The sequence below is a fragment of the Notolepis coatsorum genome (genome assembly GCF_963971535.1).
Source record: "Notolepis coatsorum genome assembly, chromosome: 3".
Classification (NCBI taxonomy): Eukaryota; Metazoa; Chordata; class Actinopteri; order Aulopiformes; family Paralepididae; genus Notolepis; species Notolepis coatsorum.
The window spans coordinates 110054147-110071692 of NC_140167.1; the positions used below are offsets into that span (position 1 = coordinate 110054147).

Genomic DNA, 17546 nt, shown 5'->3' on the forward strand with positions numbered 1-17546 from the left:
TGTCACCAGCCAAATCATTCCCTAGAATGAAGGACACCCCCTTTATGGGAATGTGAGAACATACCCCCACAACAACATTGCCTGATACTAAGGGAGAATTGAGCGTGACCTCATGCAAAGGTGCATCCACAAATCCACCCCCAAAGCCCCGAACAACGACACCGGAATGCAAAGAAGAGTTTTCTGAAAACGGCAAAACCCCCTCCAGAATGAGGGACTGAAAAGCACCGGTATCTCTCCAAATTGTTATAGCCTGTTTGGACTCTAGTGCATTAGTCAGGGAAACAAATCCATTCATCATAAACCTTGAGGAACCCTCGAGCTCTTTGTCCACACGTTTGATACTTTCCCCATCCCCATCTAACGTTGGCATAGGCGTTCTGCATATGGTTTCTACCAGAGCCACGGTTCTGACATTTTTCTGCTCAAGCACCGGGCACCCAGCAACGATATGACCAGGTTCTTTACAGTAGAAACAAATAATCCCTTCTGGGAATGCACCAGCAGAACCACCCCGCCTAGGAGGTGAAGTTAACTGACCAGCAGACACAGGTTTTGGGAAACGGCCCCCCTGAACAGGACGCCTATCCCCGGACTCCTCCAAAAACACGGACTTGTGTGTCAACACAAACTCATCAGCGAAGACAGCGGCGTCGCCTATCTTCGATACCTTACGCTCATTTAGATGTGTGGAAACGGTATCAGGAACACATCTTTTAAATTCCTCTAGGAGAATCAACTGCCTAAGCTGCTCTCTTGACTCTGCCTTCTGAGAAGTGCACCACCTGTCGAACAGGTTCTCCTTCTCCCTTCCAAATTCAACATAAGACTGCCCCTCCGACCTGCGATCTAAAACGCTGACGATAGGCCTCGGGGACCAACTCATACGCCCTCAAAATGGAAGCTTTAACCAGCTCATAATCAGCGCTTTGTTCAAGGGACAGAGCAGTGTAGGCTTCCTGTGCCCTACCAACTAAAACACATTGCAGCAGCAGTGTCCAGGCGGTATCAGGCCACTTCAATGTGGTTGCCACCCGTTCAAAAAGGGGAAAATATCTTTCCACGTCTTTCTCAAAAAATGGAGGTACCATCCTAATTCCTGCCTACATCAAAACCGGAACGTGACTCTGGATGCAGAGCACCCGCCTGCAAGGCAGCATGCTTATATTCAAGCTCCTTCTGTGCACGCTCGTGCTCCAGCAACATTTGTTTCTCCTTAAACACACGCTCCTCACGCTCACGCTCACGCTCATGCTCACGCTCCTCTTTCCTCTCTCTCTCCTTTAGCTCACGCTCCTCTCTCCTCACGCTCTCGCTCTAGCTGCCTTTCCTTAAACTCCAACTCCCTAATCCTCCATTCACCCTCTACACCAGGTAATAGTGGAGACGCGCCAGACGAAGGAGGCTCCTCCACCCTCTCCTCAAGCACCTGCTCCCTAATGAGTAACACCCTTAAAGCACACAAGGCAGTCGGCTTCAAACGTTTCTCACCTGCAGAAAGCTCTACCCTGTAGTGTACAGCAAGTTCTAGAAGTTGTTCTTTGGAAAACTTCTCCAACATGTCATGAGACGGGCGATCAACAAAGTCCTTGATGGAAGCCATCGTCACTGTACCAGCCACCACAAGCTACACACTTTACCTCACAGTCACGAAGAACCACTAACGAACCACGAAGACCCCCCTAACGAACCACTGAAGAACCACGAAGAACCATGAAGAACCACTGAAGAATGCTAAATGCCAATAATAACAACCAGAAGGGAACGCGATGGAAATGTGAGCCCTACGGAGCGCACCTTTCTAGGTTGCAAAAAAAATATAAAAATAAAAATAAAACACACCCACCCTAAATAGACGTGTCATACACGCAGGGTGTTAGGTGCTACCAGGTATGCTCACCAAACACTCAAACAAACAAAATAAATCCAACAAAAAATTCCAAACAGGTGCGCCTTCTAACCTGATATGACTACATATGCTTCTACGTCTAAACTGCAGTCAAAACCGGCCCACCACATGTCTACCCTAAGAAACACTAAATCAAGCCCTACCACACTACCTGTGTTTTCTGGCCGCCCTAATCTACCTACCCTTAAACTAATGCCCTGTAGACCTAACCATCTTCAACCACACCTGCTACCAGTCAAAGATCATACTTGACCATCCACCCGTCCAGTACATGATACAGTACCAGGCAAGCAGATGGTGCTAATCCCTTCCCTGACTGCCCCAGGAGTACGTGGTGCACAGGACGCTAACCAACAACCAGAAAATAATGTCCCTATCTACATGTGGTGCCCACTAAACTATATATTTTAACAGCATAAGTAGTCGCATCAAATTACAAACAAATACGGCATACTCACCTGTTTGATGAAATGGCTCAGCCCCCACGTTACACCATATGTAACGAACACCACCCAAACCATAATACCATGACACCCCGTGTAACACAAAAAGAAACCACCAAACAAATTTCTAGGGGTAAAAGATCCCGGACGAGCGCCCAACTGTTACGACCCTGGCTCATGGGCACGCAACCTATGTGCAACCAACACCAGAACCCCGTGCTCTAACTCAAAGTGCTACTATATCAAGGAACCATTAATGTAAATGTAAACTAAAGTACTAATGTAAACCCAACGGACAAGGACTGGAAGAACCTGACAGCTCTTTTCTCTAAGCACAGACACTGCATGTGTGTTATGTGTGCTGGCTTTAAAGCTCCCAGCAGGTAACCAATCAGCACTAATTGGCTAATTGGCAGCCCTCACCTGCATGCCCCGTGACACAGGAGTGATCAGGCCTGCCTGCACAGTGACACAGGAGTGATCAGGCTCCTGGTACATAACAGTAAGGACGAGGATCTTATATGATATACAGACTTGACCGGGAGCCAGTAGAGGTGGATGAGGGTGGGGGGTGATGTGCTGCCAGGGTTTTGGATTGAGAATCCTGGCAGCTGAGTTCTGCACATACTGGAACCTGTCCAGGGTGTTGCTGGGTACCCCAGACAGGACTCCATTACAGTTGTCAAGGTGGGAGGTGATGAATGCATGAAATAGTATCAAAGTATAAGAACACCTGAGAAGGTCATGACAAAGTGCTTTTACACACACACTCTCACACACACTCACTCACTCACTCACTCACTCACTCACTCACTCACTCACTCACTCACTCACTCACTCACTCACTCACCGACAAATTGACAGCCGGAGCGAAGGTGCTGGAATTTGTTATGTACCGTAAGGGATGGGAACAGCCCTGAAGAATAGCTGATGGGTTAAGTCAAGTCAAGAGTTTTATTTGTCACGGCATACAAGCATACAGTGAAATGCGGCAGGTCATGCCCGCAGCGATTGTGCAATAATACAAGTAATAAGAATAGGAATAAGAATAAGACATTTGTGCAATAATACAAGTAAGAATAAGACATAACCGGTATAATGTACATAAAGTTTACAAAAGCATGGTAAAAGACATGCTAAGGTCCTGCGATAGTGCAATACAATGTTAGCTACGGATGAGGCACTGGGTCTTATGTACACTACTATACAATGCTATACTATACAATCTACAGTTATACTATATATCCTTATGCTATCTTGCTATATCCATCTATTTACTATACAAGAACCGCTCCCGGTCTTTTTTATTTTTTAAAGTGACCTTTTTATTGTGTAAAGTGACCGTTGAGTGTGAGCGTGTGCAGCATGTGTGTGTGTGTGCGTGTGTTCATGCTAAAGTGACTGTTAGTGTGTGAGCGTATACAGTGTGTGTGTTGTGTGTGTGCTCATGTGTGCTTGTGTGTGGAGGGTTCAGTGTTCAAGACTCTGATGGCCTGGGGGAAGAAGCTGAGCCGAAGTCTCTCTGTCCTAGTTGCTGGTGCGCGCAGGCGTTTGCCTGACCGCAGCAGCTTGAACAGGCTGTTGTTGGGGTGGTGAGGGTCTTTCATTATTCTGCAGGCTCTGGATTTGCACCTCTTGTTATCTAAGACCTGCAGGGGTGGTAGTGCAATACCCGTAGTACGCTCAGCTGCGCGCACCACTCTCTGTAGGGCCTTCTTGTCCTGTGCCTTGCTGTTTCCATACCAGGCAGTGATGTTTCCAGTCAAGATGCTCTCTACAGCTCCGGAGTAGAAGGATTGGAGTATCTTCCCCGATACTCTGAACTTCCTTAACTGTCTCAGGTGGTAGAGGCGCTGCTTCGCCTTCTTTACCACTGAGTCTATGTGTGTTGTCCATGTCAGGTCTTCTGAGATGTGGACCCCCAGGTACTTAAAGCTGCTCACCCTGTCCATGGTAGCCCCGTTTATCCACAGTGGTGTGTGTGTCCCCTGCTGTGTTCTCATAAAATCCACGATCAGCTCCTTGGTTTTACCAATGTTCAGGAGCAGGCTGTTGTCCTGACACCAGCGTGCCAGTGCATCAACCTCCTCCTGGTAGGCCTTGTCGTCGTTGTCGGAGATCAGCCCCACCACCACTGTGTCGTCCGCAAACTTAACTATGGAGTTGGAGCTGAACTTGGCCACACAGTCATGTGTGTATAGTGAATACAGCAGGGGGCTCAGAACACAGCCCTGGGGGGACCCGATACTCAGGGTGATGGTGTTGGAGGTCTGACCCCCCACCCTGACTGCCTGAGGCCTTTCACTCAGAAAGTCCAGTATACAGGCGCTCAAGAGCGGAGCTCAGACCCAGCTCGATCAGCTTGTCCACCAGTCTGGTCGGGACTATGGTGTTGAACGCTGAGCTATAGTCAATGAACAACAGTCTCACATAGCCCCCCTTCTGGCTGTCTAGGTGAGAGAGGGTGCTGTGCCGTACTTGGGAGACCGCATTGTCAGTGGACCTGTTTGGCCTGTATGCAAATTGCAAAGGGTCCATATCACTGGGTTGAGTTGAGACTCGCCTATAAGCTTACTAGCCCACTTGACAATTTGGTTTAGATCATTTTTGTTTTTCAAAGACAGGTTACCAAAACCATGACGCAATGGAAAAATATTGATTAAATAAAAGACAGTCATTGTGGTTTTATCAATGTGAAACGGGACAGTTTTCGGAGGAAAAAACAAACGCTGATGATGTCCCTTTTACACACTGCCTCAAAATTCACCTCAATGGTACATTTAGAGTCTATGACTGTCCTGTGATACTTGTAGCTTTCCAGTAGCAGAACACCATGAACCTGATAAAATGCTGTTCATTTGTTTGTCAAAAAAAATGCATTATCAGACTCAACTCAAAACGCCCCGCCAGCCTCATGGCTAAAATGTGGGGTTGGATCATATTAAAGGCTGAAGAAAAATAGCAAGTCTAGCATGGGTCTGGGTGTTTAAGGTGGGACTTTATTCCTCTTTTACTTACTTTTTTACAGTATGAAGCAGATTCTCAGGGGCTCATACAGAACCAAGCATTTCACTGTAATGTACATGTACTTTATATGTGGCAAATAAAAGCAAACTTGAAACTTAAAATAAAAGGTTAAGTACTGTAGGGTGATTGTAGCATCCTCAACTCCTATGTGTTCCCTATAGGCATAGGGTTGAGTGCATGCTACTCACTTTCCCTTGCAAGCTCAGTCTTCACAAGCTTTTCAATGGTTTTCATTAGGAGAGAAGTGAGGGGGCAACCGGCCTGAAATTATTAAAAGCTTTACGCCTGCTGGTTTTAGGAACAGGGGTGATTAGAGCCTGCTTCCACAGGCTAGGTACACATAGGTTCAGAGAGACATGTTGAAAAGATCATAAAACATAGGACTTCACTGCCTCATGCAAGACTTCAATAATTTGCCAGGGGTATTGTCAGGACCGGGGCTCTTGTTTATCTCTAGGATGCAGTGCTGATTGTCTTCACGTTTATACATCCAAGTCCTTCAACTTCATCTCTAAAGCCCAACTGATCAAATCTCAGCTGGAATTGAAGAGCGTTGGCAAATTCGCGATCTGTCCTGAAGCCATACATAGTAATGTTGGTTCTGTTCTTACTTTGCTGTATGCCTGCGATTGTTCTCACGCCAGCGGCCAGACTAAGCTGAAGCAAGGTTCCTCTCAGCCAGCTTGCTCTCTACTTTAGTTTTATACTTTTGTTTAGCCCGCAGGATTTCCGCTTTCACCTCCCTTCTGGCTGCATCTATTTCAGAAGCCTCTCCTTGACTGACGGACAGCTTCGTCTTCTGTAGACATCCAACGTTTGTTATTGGAGTAAACCTTAATCTTTTTAGTAGGAATTGTATTCTCACAAAATATAACATACAAACTGATTACATCAATTGAGCTTGTCAATGTCCTCGCAAGAGTCTTTGAACATCTCCCAGGCAGTGCAGTCAAAGCAGCCCTGGAGATAAACAGTGGATTCCTCAGACCAGATTTTTAGCCCCAACCAGTCCCTATTGTGGGCTTTGCACTGGATCCTCCCTCTTCTTTTGTGGGCTTATCATTTCATCGTGAATAGCCTCAGGGCTAGTTTATAGGTATCAACCAGGTTTATAGCTGGCTCTAAATGGTCCAGAATGCATCTGCCTGACTCCTAACCCACACAGATAATCCTGGCACCACGTCACGCCAGTCCTCAAATACCTCCACTGGCTCCCTTTCTCCCACCGGATCAACCACACAATCCTTGTGAAAAGCTTGTGAATCCAGCCTCCAAGCCTCTGGAAGGTGAACGTAAGACTGTGAGACCAGCATAGTTAAGAATGTGCACGGGCGAGACGCCAAGAAGACCTACCGTTTCCACACAGAATGCGAAGAGGATAATTTCTTTTTCATATCAAAAAGGAAAATGCATCCGTCTCATCTGCAACCACTGTAAACCGTGCAGCGATGGCGATGAAAGGGAACTTGGAACAGTTTGCTTACTTTTCTTCGATTGCGCCTGTTGCTGCATACTTGAGCTGCCCATTTCGAGTGATGGATGTGGAGTGCAATTCACAAATGTTTAGACCAGATGGGATAACTATTTGGCTTGGACAGCACTGTAGATTATGATTTTGCAGTGTGACTTTCCGGAAATGGGAGGATACTGGAAGCATTAAAGATCCCCTCAACACTTAAAATCTTTTATAATGAATAACAATTTGTTTAGTATGGTTTTTCCCACCAAAGATGTTCAATAAACTACTGAAAATGGCTTAGCAGCATCCCTACACCTTTGACCTCATTGAGAATGCAAGGATCCATGGCCCCGCCCCCCTTCCCCCTCACATCTTCCCCCAAGCCGGTTAACAACTAAATGATTTGCCAAACTCTGTTTCACCCAAACGTACACAATCTTGTTGTAATTAAGATTCACTGAATTTACTTTGTGCATAGATCACTAGATGTATGAACTTATAATACAAGTTTAACATTAGCATTTCACGTTAACAGTTACCATTTCCTGGATGACTGTTTGGCCAGCTGGGCAATAGCAACCATGATAGGTTCTTAGGATTATTTGTGTCACACAGGCAGCTCAGTTTTGAGGGAATACCAGGGAAGCCCCCCCCCCCCCCCCCCTTCAGTGGAAGAATGTGAAAAGGGCGTTCTGACAAGTATTATTTTATTATTTATTATGTATATGGTTATTGCTTTTTTCTATGTTTGCATTATTCTGATTAGCCTATAATGAGGCTTAAATGTGGTGTTGACTTTCAATATCCCAGCTTGGTTGGCAGCAAGGCCTCTCAGGAGAAGGGCAAAGTAGTTATCTTGCCCCGAAAAGCTTGCCCACCTCTTCCCTATATCCACAGCTACATATCTATCCCAATATTGGTTGTATATCTAACGTTAGTCACTGATGCAAATGGTTGAATGGCTGTATATTATCGATATCTGAGAATTCCTACTAAAATTATTCAATAACGATTTAAGAACCATAACAAGAACCATGTGTAACATTCAGCTATCAAAATGAAAAACCTTTTTTTGTGTCTACCTTTTTCAGATATAGAAGGAAGTAGTATTTTTCTAATGTTTGAATATGGGTTGTATCTCGGACCACTGGTCAAAGTCTATTGTTCAATAAAAGTAATGTATTGGTATTGGATGATACTTAAAGGTGACATATTTTCTATCTTTTCAAATATTTTATATTACTTCCTTGAATCTGGAACATGTTTTTACAAATAAACGAATCTGATAAAAATTTTATGATTTATTTTCCAGCACCTCTTTCTTCCCTTGTATTGAACACACATTCTTGTTGGGTATAGCTACACTCCTACATTTTCTTCCCTGCCTGGCAACCCCACACCCAAGAGTAAAAAAAAAACATTTTACAAACTAGGCAGTACATTAGGTAGGCAGTGTTCCTCGCTCCAAAAAGTACAGCTAATTGATTCATTTATGCTAACTTGATTGCTTGTGTCCCCAGTGTGACATCACAAAGGGCAATACTACTTGTTTAGGCTCGTTAGTTAGACTTAAAACCCTGGCCAAACGGCAAGGAAGTACCTATGTCATTTCCCCCTCTGTGATCGTTCTTGTGTTTGACGTACACAGACATGGCCATCAAAGAGACCAGGGGTCTGGTCTGGTCTGCACGGTGCCAGACCCCCCTGGTCTGTTTGGTGGCCACGTCTGGCCTTTGTACGTCAAACACAAGAACAGTAAATAGCCTGAATAGCCTTTCAGACGGCCAGATCCCTACAAAGACGAGGTAAAACCCATTTTCCATAATATCTGGATATATGTATATATATCTGTTCCTGGTCCCCCTCTCCTGCCGGTCATGCGTCAGGGAGCTTGGTCTCTGTGTGTTTGTTTGGCAGGCCGTGTCATGTCGGCCCTGCTGACACGCTTGATGTACAACAAGAATCACATGCTGCCTTGTTGCTGCAACATGTGTTCGCTTTTAAGAGACACTCTAAAAACAAAAGCAAAAAAAAAAACAGCACTGTGCGGGGCCAAAACTCAACAGGGTGAATCTAAACCCTGTGGTCCCAATGGAGAGGATGGATACCGAGGGAGGGGAAGCTAGAGAGAGGTACAGGAAAGCCATGGATTTCAACACAGATAAATCTCTCCTTAGGAACTGATTTATTATAGGCTCCATGTTTTATTTTATTTTGAGCATGTTGGCAAAAATACCTGCACATAAAAGGCATATATTTTCGAGATCAGTGTGTGTGTGTGTAATGTGTATACTAATGTAGTATTCAATGAAGATCAGAAAAGGCATATATCTTGTTTTTCACAGATATATCGGTGTACTTAGTACGAGTGCAATGTATTTTATTTTTTATGTTATCTTATATTGTTTTCATTTCATGGTTGATAATACTGTAAACCCCTTTAGGCTTTTCCCCCCTCAACTGCACAATCTGTATGCTGTCATATCTGTTTGTTGTTTCCTTGTGCGAAATAAAGATAAACTGTGCGTGTGTCTGTATGCGTGTTTGTGTGCGTGTAGCCTGTGGCACTGTCCTCCACTTTGCGGCGTCTTGGAGAGGAGGTGTCTAGACCCTCATCGGGAGCCCAGGCCATTGGCCCCCAAGCCCAGGACTCGGACCCCTTCCCCAAGCGCCGTGGACCCCACAGGACCAGTCCCCTCTACCGGAGCCCCTGCTCTCGCACGCGCATCCTCTCCACCCTCATCATCCTCCGCACCGTCACACAAGGTACATGCATGCAGACTCGGTCGTCTTATCCTCTTATACAAAACGCTACATCAACCTTTTCATAAAACTTGCCCACCTCCCCTTCTCTCAAGTGGCTCGTGCCTCTTGTCAGGCCGCCGTGGTGAAATAAAGGCGAATTAAAAATAAATAAAATGGCTGTCCTCTGCTAAATAAATTAATTGTCAAGTTATTTATAAAAGAAAATTATTATTGAACCTTTATTTAACCAGAAAGTCCCACTGAGATACAAGGTCTCTTTTGCAAGGGAGACCTGGCCAAGATAACAGCAGCAAGAACATATCCAGTACGTCACACGGAACATAAAAAGCACTACAGCAGAAGTACTCATCTCAGACCAAAATCACAGAATGCAACGACAGCTCTGCAATAAATATTCAAATGCACGAAGCGAGACCAGGGCATCCAGGTGGATGAGCTCCTGCAATTCATTCCATACCAGAGGTGCAAAGTGGGAGAAGGTCATAAGATTTGTCACAAGTCACAAGATTAGTCAATTAATCTGTAAAGTTTTGAGTTTTCCACATAGAATGATTTCGTTCTTACCAGAGATGTGCTTACCTTATAAAATAAAATGGACTAACAAATTCTTGGCTGACACACACACACACACAAGTAATTACAATACTCCCTTGTGGGCAGGGGTGTAAAAAGTACCCAGACATTATACTTAAGTGAAAGTATGGGTACCGTCTCAAAATCGTACTCAAGTAAAAGTCAGAGTAACTGGCTAAAAACACACTTGAGTAAAAGTTAAAGTTTGTACTTTGAAATGTACTTAAGTACTAAAAAGTTAAAGTAAACACTTTTTTTATTGCAAGGGATAGACCAGGGGTCTCAAACTCATTCCATCGTGGGCCAAGTTTTCATTTGAACTACACATTGCACCAGGTGAGTTAGTTGAAGAGGTGAGCCAATTAGTGAAATCATCAGCAGGTGTTTAGCAGTGTTAATTTTGTCAACGAAAATGATGACTAAATATGGTCGTCAACTAAGCTTTTTCCCCTGACTAAAACAAAAAAGTCAAAATCGAGACTAAAACTGACTAAGACTAAAATGCTCAGACCTGTAGTTGACTAAAACTGACTAAGACTAAAATGAAAAATAAATGAAGGTGACTAAATATGATGAAAAAGAAAAAGGAGGATTTGACACATGACTAAGACTAAAACTATTGGTTTGATTATGTCTTATGGTGTATATATGTGGAGCACTTCTATGCTCTATATGTGTATATATATATATTATTTTTGTACAACCAGGGGTTGTAACGTTACGCACACACACATACACACATATGAGACACGTTGTGAAATCTGTGAAAAAACATCTGATTACCCCAAGACTGCTAAAATAAAGTCCTTACCTCACATCAGATGTTCTGCAAAAAGATTAATCCAATTCCTGATCGCCATTCCAAATATCGATCGCGTTTATTGATCCAACGTTATACCTCGAAACAGATAATCCATGCTGCTTTCGGTTGCCTCAATGAATGCAATAGTCTCAGGTTACATGGCTCAGAAGTAAAATGTGGAGCCCAGAGTTTTTTTTTCTCATGCATTTCCATTGACTCCAATGCATGGCGGCCAACAACGAGATTTCTCGACGTTGGCACCCAATGTGTTAAGACTGTTGAGGGTCTTTAACTGTTTACATCTTTAACTCATTCATGAATCTATGATCCCAATAGAAATTAATGTGGATTTGACTGACTAGCGATACATAGAATTGCATTACAAGAGAATAAAAAGCCTTTTTTTTCATTAACGAAAACTAGACAAAAATGTCATCCGTTTTCTGCGACTAAATCTAGACTAAAACAAAAACGACAATCAAGACTAAAACTGACTAAGACTAAAATGCTCAGACCTGTAGTTGACTAAAACTGACTAAACGAAAAATAAATGAAGGTGACTAAATATGATGAAAACGAAAAAGGAGCATTTGACACATGACTAAGACTAAAACTAAAATTAAAATTAAAATAGCTGCCAAAATTAACACTGGTGTTTAGGCAAGGCTGGAATGAAACCAAGCATACACTCACACCAATCAGCATGGGTATGGGCGGGTTAATTTTCCATTGATGGGCATTTGATTGGCTGTTTTTAAATAAAGTGCGGCCGCAGGATTAATTAATAACGTTAACGTTAGTTCGGCCAGAGAAACAAATATACTAATTAAAATGGTTGGACCTGCGAGTTTTGTACTTTGTAGGTATGCATTTTAAATGTAAGGAGTAAAACGTATGTTTTTTTATTCTCTGAAATGTAATTCAGTGAAAGTACAAGTATACAAACCTAATAATACTTGAGTAAAGTACAAATTCCCCAAAACTGTACTTAAGTATTGTAACGAAGTACAATTACTCAAGTACTTTACACCCCAGCTTGTGACTGCAACTTGTTCCTGTTTGCGGACGACTCAGCCCTGCTGGTCTCTGACAAGAACAAGTTACAGGTTGAAAAAACCCTCAGCTCGGAACTAGGCAAAATCTGCATATGGCTCGCTGATAACAAACTATCATTACACATGGGCAAAACAGAGTCCATTCTCTTCGGTTCAAATAACAAACTCAGCAAGACCGACGGCTTCTCAGTTACAGTGGGTGACAATATTGTCACAAGGAAAGATGAAATTACCTACCTTGGTTCCATCCTAGAGGCTAATCTTTCCTGTGACAAAATGGCATCCAATGTAATAAAAAAAAAGTCAACCAACAAACTTGATTCTTGTACCGGATCTCCTCTCTGGTAAACAAGAATACCCTGACGACTCTGGCAGGAGCACTCATTCAAGGGTACTACGACTATGCTTGCACCTCATGGTACCAAAGCACCTCAAAGGCGCTAAAAACAAAATTACAAACATCTCAAAACAAACTGGTCAGACTACTGCTTGACCTTACTCCTAGAACCCACCTCACCCCTGCCCACTTTGACAACCTAGGATGGCTTAGAGTGGACGACAGAGTACAGCAACTTGCAATGGGCCTGGTCTACAAGATACACTACACGACCAAGGTACCCATGTACATGTCAAAATACTTCCAAAAGGTCAGTGAATACCATGATCACAACACCAGAGGGAGCTCAACAAATCATGTTAAACCCAGATTCGGCTCAAACAAGGGACTAAACACGTTTCGCAATTATGCCACATCAATGTGGAACGCCCTACCCAAAGCTGTAAAGGAATGTGAATCACTACCCACTTTCAAAACCACACTCAAAGAACACCTACGGGAGACTGCAATTCGAAACTGGCCCCTGTAAATGTCCTAACCCAACCCCCTCCAATGTACAGTAAATTACCTACTAGTATGGTTTTGTCAATATTCCAATGTACAGTGTGTGTCCCCCCCCCCCCACCCAATCCCACCAACCGCCTCCAATGTAGAGTTTTTACGTCAAATGTATATACCGGTACTCTCTTTTCTGGACTCTTTTTGTATCACAAACAGTACTGTATTTGCAAATCTGGTATGTCATAAATGTATAGATGTAGCAGTACTGTCTATCTGTATGTCATATATGTCCTGATGAATTGAAAATGGGGGACCCTGATGTAAACAAGACGAAAGTCTTTCTCTGGTCTGCATCCCCTTAACAATTGTGTGTATTGAGCTGTACTGTATTGTACCCATTCTGCAATCTGTTAATAAAGTTTTCAATCAATCAATCAGCCATAATCCATATGCAGTCAAAAAGCTTTTAATGCACCGACATCTGAACGTCTGCAGTCCATTAACATGACCAGGGTCTTGATAGTTTTGTTAGACATCCTTCCTACGTTTCAGTGTTCATCTCTGTGAGGATTCAGCTGTAACTGCTAGGCTTGAAATTCACAGAGAGGCTTTGGTTAGTTAGCTAGGTAGCAATGGTGACTCAATGGACCTATCTCAAACCCCCGCCCTTTTTTCTTCATCCTCCAATCAACAACTGTTGCTTCCCCCTGACAAACTATGTCCAAGGGAAGCAACAATCAAGAAAAATAGTGCAGTATTTGAGATGGGTCCATTAAAACAAAATGTTACCATCAGTGATGGTTAACCAGCTGGCTTGCCGCTAGTTTTTAAGCAAAGGAGTGTTTCCTGTTGGCTCCACTGTTTTTGCGCAGGCTTCATGGATCATGAAGTTCTATTTCATTCTGGCCTCCGCTCAGCGTCAGTCTGCACTCAACTCACTCCAGTGACGTGCACTGAATAAAAACTTCACAATGTACCTTTACATACCAACATCCGTCTGACCACACCCCCATCCGCTACCTACATAAGCAGGGGTGGGGCCACACACTCATCTCCTTCTCAAATTGCATCCACAAGATAGTGCCTGTTATATACCCCACTTGACGTGGAGAAAATATTTAGTCTGAGGAAAGGAAAACAGAAGAACAAGGAGATACGTTGACATTATATCTTTATTTTCTCTCTCACTATTTTCGAGAAAATACAGCGATATTGTCTTCGTCACTGGAGTGTCTGGAAGATGATGATCATTCTGACCTCCACCGGCTTTTTCGTATTAGGGGCTCGCGCCGCTGACATACTCCCCAACTGCAGTCCTCCTTGCTGCGGCTGGATGGGTATTGGCCCTCCGGTCATACAGCTGGACTGTGGGAGGCGCCGGCTGTTGTGAGAAACTGAGTGCTTCCGTGTGGGGTGGGTACTGTTTTGCTTGCGAGCACTGGTTGTCTGCTTATGCTATGGGGGTTAGCTGACAATTTTACGAACGCCGACCCCGGACTGGGGTCCTCTGCTCGGCTTCTTAAGCGGCGGACGGAGGATCTTGGTCTGACGCCCATGATGGTCAACCTAGTGGGCCGCGACCGAGACTTGGTTAAAACCCGGGATTCTCTGGACGAGCGGATGCTTCTCTGTCCCGTGCAGGCCCCATCTTTCACATAAATGTGGAAGTACACCCTAACGAGGAAATGTGGGCATAGGATCTTCATTATCGGGAGTTCCATGCTCAAGTCGGCTGCAGCCCGGATGGGAATTGTGCTGGCTCCACTGTATGTCTGGTAAATCACAGTTGAAAACTGTGTTTGACATTTCTTTTTCTCTTCCCTCTTAGGATGGGGAGGGACTTGGACAGCGGCCTGTCTGAAGTGTGGCTTGTTATGTCGTTGTGTACAGTTCAGGTGATAGCTGCTTAGCTGGCGTGCTAGTTTGTGGCCTACTGTTGTTAGCCAGTCAGCTGTTAGCTGCGGCGCTAGCTCGTTGTGTTCACTAGGCTAGTAAACGTTAGCTTGTTGCTATCAGTCGGACGGCTGTTAGCTTAATGCTACACTGTTGAAATGTTACTGTGACTATAACATGCCTTAAACACTCTGACTACGACGTCATCTTTGACAGAGGATGTTAGTCGACCCTACACCCGGATGCCAGTGCCAGCGAGGACTTCGTCAACATGGAGAACGGCGGCTGGGTGGCGTAGCGGACATACCCTTGTCACCAACGCAGGAGATGCTGGGTTCAACTCGGTGTCCTGTTAACCAGTGTTGCTGTTCTCTCGGCCTGCGCTCAGGGTGAAGGTAGGAGTCCTGACCGGACTTTAAACACTTCTTCTTTTCTTCCCTTCTAAATGTTTTGTAATAACGATGTTTCCAAAACATGTGTTGCTGCAATACATTGAGGATACGACGCGTGTTGTGTGTGAATTGTCTTGTCACTGGTATAGCTTTTCTCTCTGTAGTAAATCGGCGTTGTTTTTTACATGTAAAAATGAACTGGTTTGGTTGTGATGAGAACATGTGTGTTCATGTAACGTTGTACCGTGGGTGAACTCACAACTAAGAGGGTTAATTAACCTGTAAAGCTATGCTTAGTGACATGTGATTGAGGAATGAATCTTTTTTCTCAGCCTGTGATGACAATGAACAGCATGTTCACACATTAACAGAGGTGCCTGTTCGCCTTGGTCGTATCAAGGGTAAGATAGGAGGGGTGACCCCCCCGGTTTCCCTGGGGCTTCCCCCCCTCCTCTCAGACATGTTTGGTTACAATATATTGTGTCACTGTGTTTGTGGGGATACGATGTAACCCTCAGCTTAGGTTGCTGGGGTTGTGCTTTCCACTTGAGAAACTATTTTTTCTTAAAGAAAAGGTTGTTTGGTCACTTATGTGTGCTTAGCAAGGTCTGTGGCCATTACATAATCGAGAACTTCTGTCTTCTCTCGTTATGAAAAACGGCGTTCCTCTGTAGTAAGAGTGTACTTTTGCCATTTTTTGTTGTGATGAAGGGTTGTGTGTGTCGTGGTGATCTACAACTGGGTTAGGTTTGGCCCACAGAAGCACATGTGTAAGTCTGGACCGGGGCTCTTAAAGGGGCCCTCTCTGTTCTGTGTTTTTCCTTAGTAAAACTCAGGTAGCAGGTTAGCACATGAGCTATGTGAGGCTGTTAGATGCTTCATGTAGCATGCTATGACTGTGTCATGCTCTACTTGTCATTACATCGTATCATGGGTGAGGGGTCGTAAAGGGGTGAACTGGTAATCCTTCCCTCCCCTTTTCTGATTGGTCAGGGTTTAAAAACCCCTGTCCTTCTCGGTTCCTGTCACGTGCTGTTCGTCACGTTACAGGGTTAGGGGGGGGGGGGGGGGGGAGTTTCCTGGTCCCACGCCCTGAAAGATTGGGCGTGTGCACCACGGAAATTCCCCCGCCATAGGGTACGTCATTGAGCGCATCTCTATTGGTAAGACTTCCGTGGGTTGTTCAGGTCCATGTTATGGATCTGTTTCAGGGAGTTGTCAGACCTCCTCCTCACGAAGCTCCTCAGGGAGAAGTGCCTTCTGTGAGTTCGGACTCTCCTTCCCAGTGAGGGAGCCTCCTCAGAGTTCAGAGCCTCCTCCTCAGATTGTCAAGGTGAGTAGAACTTCAAAAAAGGAGTTCTGCTCTATTGTGTGTGTATTCGATTCAAGAGTGTGTATTGGTTCAGTGCCTCCTCCTCGGAGAGCCCTAACCCAAGTGTTACATAGCTCAATGTTGCAATATTTCTTTTCAATCTATACAGCTCGCGTGGGAAGTCTCTCTGGGGATTCCCGTCTCCTCCCTGTGGCGAGGGTGGCGGGATGTAAAAATGTAAAAAAAGATTACCCTCAGCTGCGTCACGTGGGATTCATGTCAGTCTGTGTTTCTCCTTGTCGTTCTCCCAGGCGACTTGGAGGAACAATGTCTGGTGTCTTGCTAGACTATCCATTGATGTGTTTGGGTCTTGACGCGTACATAGTGCTGGCTCGGGGTGTTTCTGATAAGAATCACGCAGGGGGCTAGTACGCCTTGGTTGCTCGTTATTAAAACAGCGTTTTTATAGGGCAACTGGGATGGAGTTTTGTCTCTTCCGAGCGCCAGTTTACTAGGTTGTCTCGATGAATTCTCGTTCATATCTGGGGGATGTTAACGGAATAGATCAGAACATAGGTAGAGGGGTCTCACGCCCTTGGGGTGGGCCACTGAGCACGGTACAAATGGGACCGTCTGGGTGGCGCCCTCTTTTCATGTTTTAGATCGACACGCATACCTGCCCCCTCTCCTGGAGTGGGCATGTCGGCGTGGTTAGGGCACGGGACTGGTTCTGGTCGCGCTGGTCCAGGTCAGTTAACCCGTTGTCTGCCGGGGACGCAGATCTGCTGTTCTGGTACCCTGAGGGACTTGTGCTTTTTTCGGGGGGAAAAATGCCAGGTCGGCCCGGGTGTCACAGGGTTAGGTGTTATGGAGACCCTTTGTTGGGTACACGTTGTACCTGGCACTATCATAAGGGGCTGGTTCTCCTTTCTTTCGCTCCTCTCTCACGCATGGCGAAGAGGGGGCTGTTGGGGTGGTCTTCTGGACCTCCTCTGGTAACCCTGTGTGCTTCCCGAGCCACCGGGCCCGGTCCGAAGTAATGTTTTGTTGAAACCGTAGGCCTGGGATAACCTTTTT

The 17546-nt window shown here is 44.9% G+C and overlaps 1 protein-coding gene across 1 annotated transcript in view; it reads left to right on the forward strand.

Moving 5' to 3' along the window:
• LOC311224703 (coiled-coil domain-containing protein 138-like) overlaps window positions 1–17546 on the forward strand; it is a 205836-nt gene that overhangs the window by 81839 nt on the left and 106451 nt on the right. Inside the window, exon 12 of the mRNA XM_084309793.1 lies at window positions 9397–9604. Coding sequence (XP_084165919.1) covers window positions 9397–9604 — 208 coding nt within the window. The remainder of the gene's footprint in view (window positions 1–9396; window positions 9605–17546) is intronic.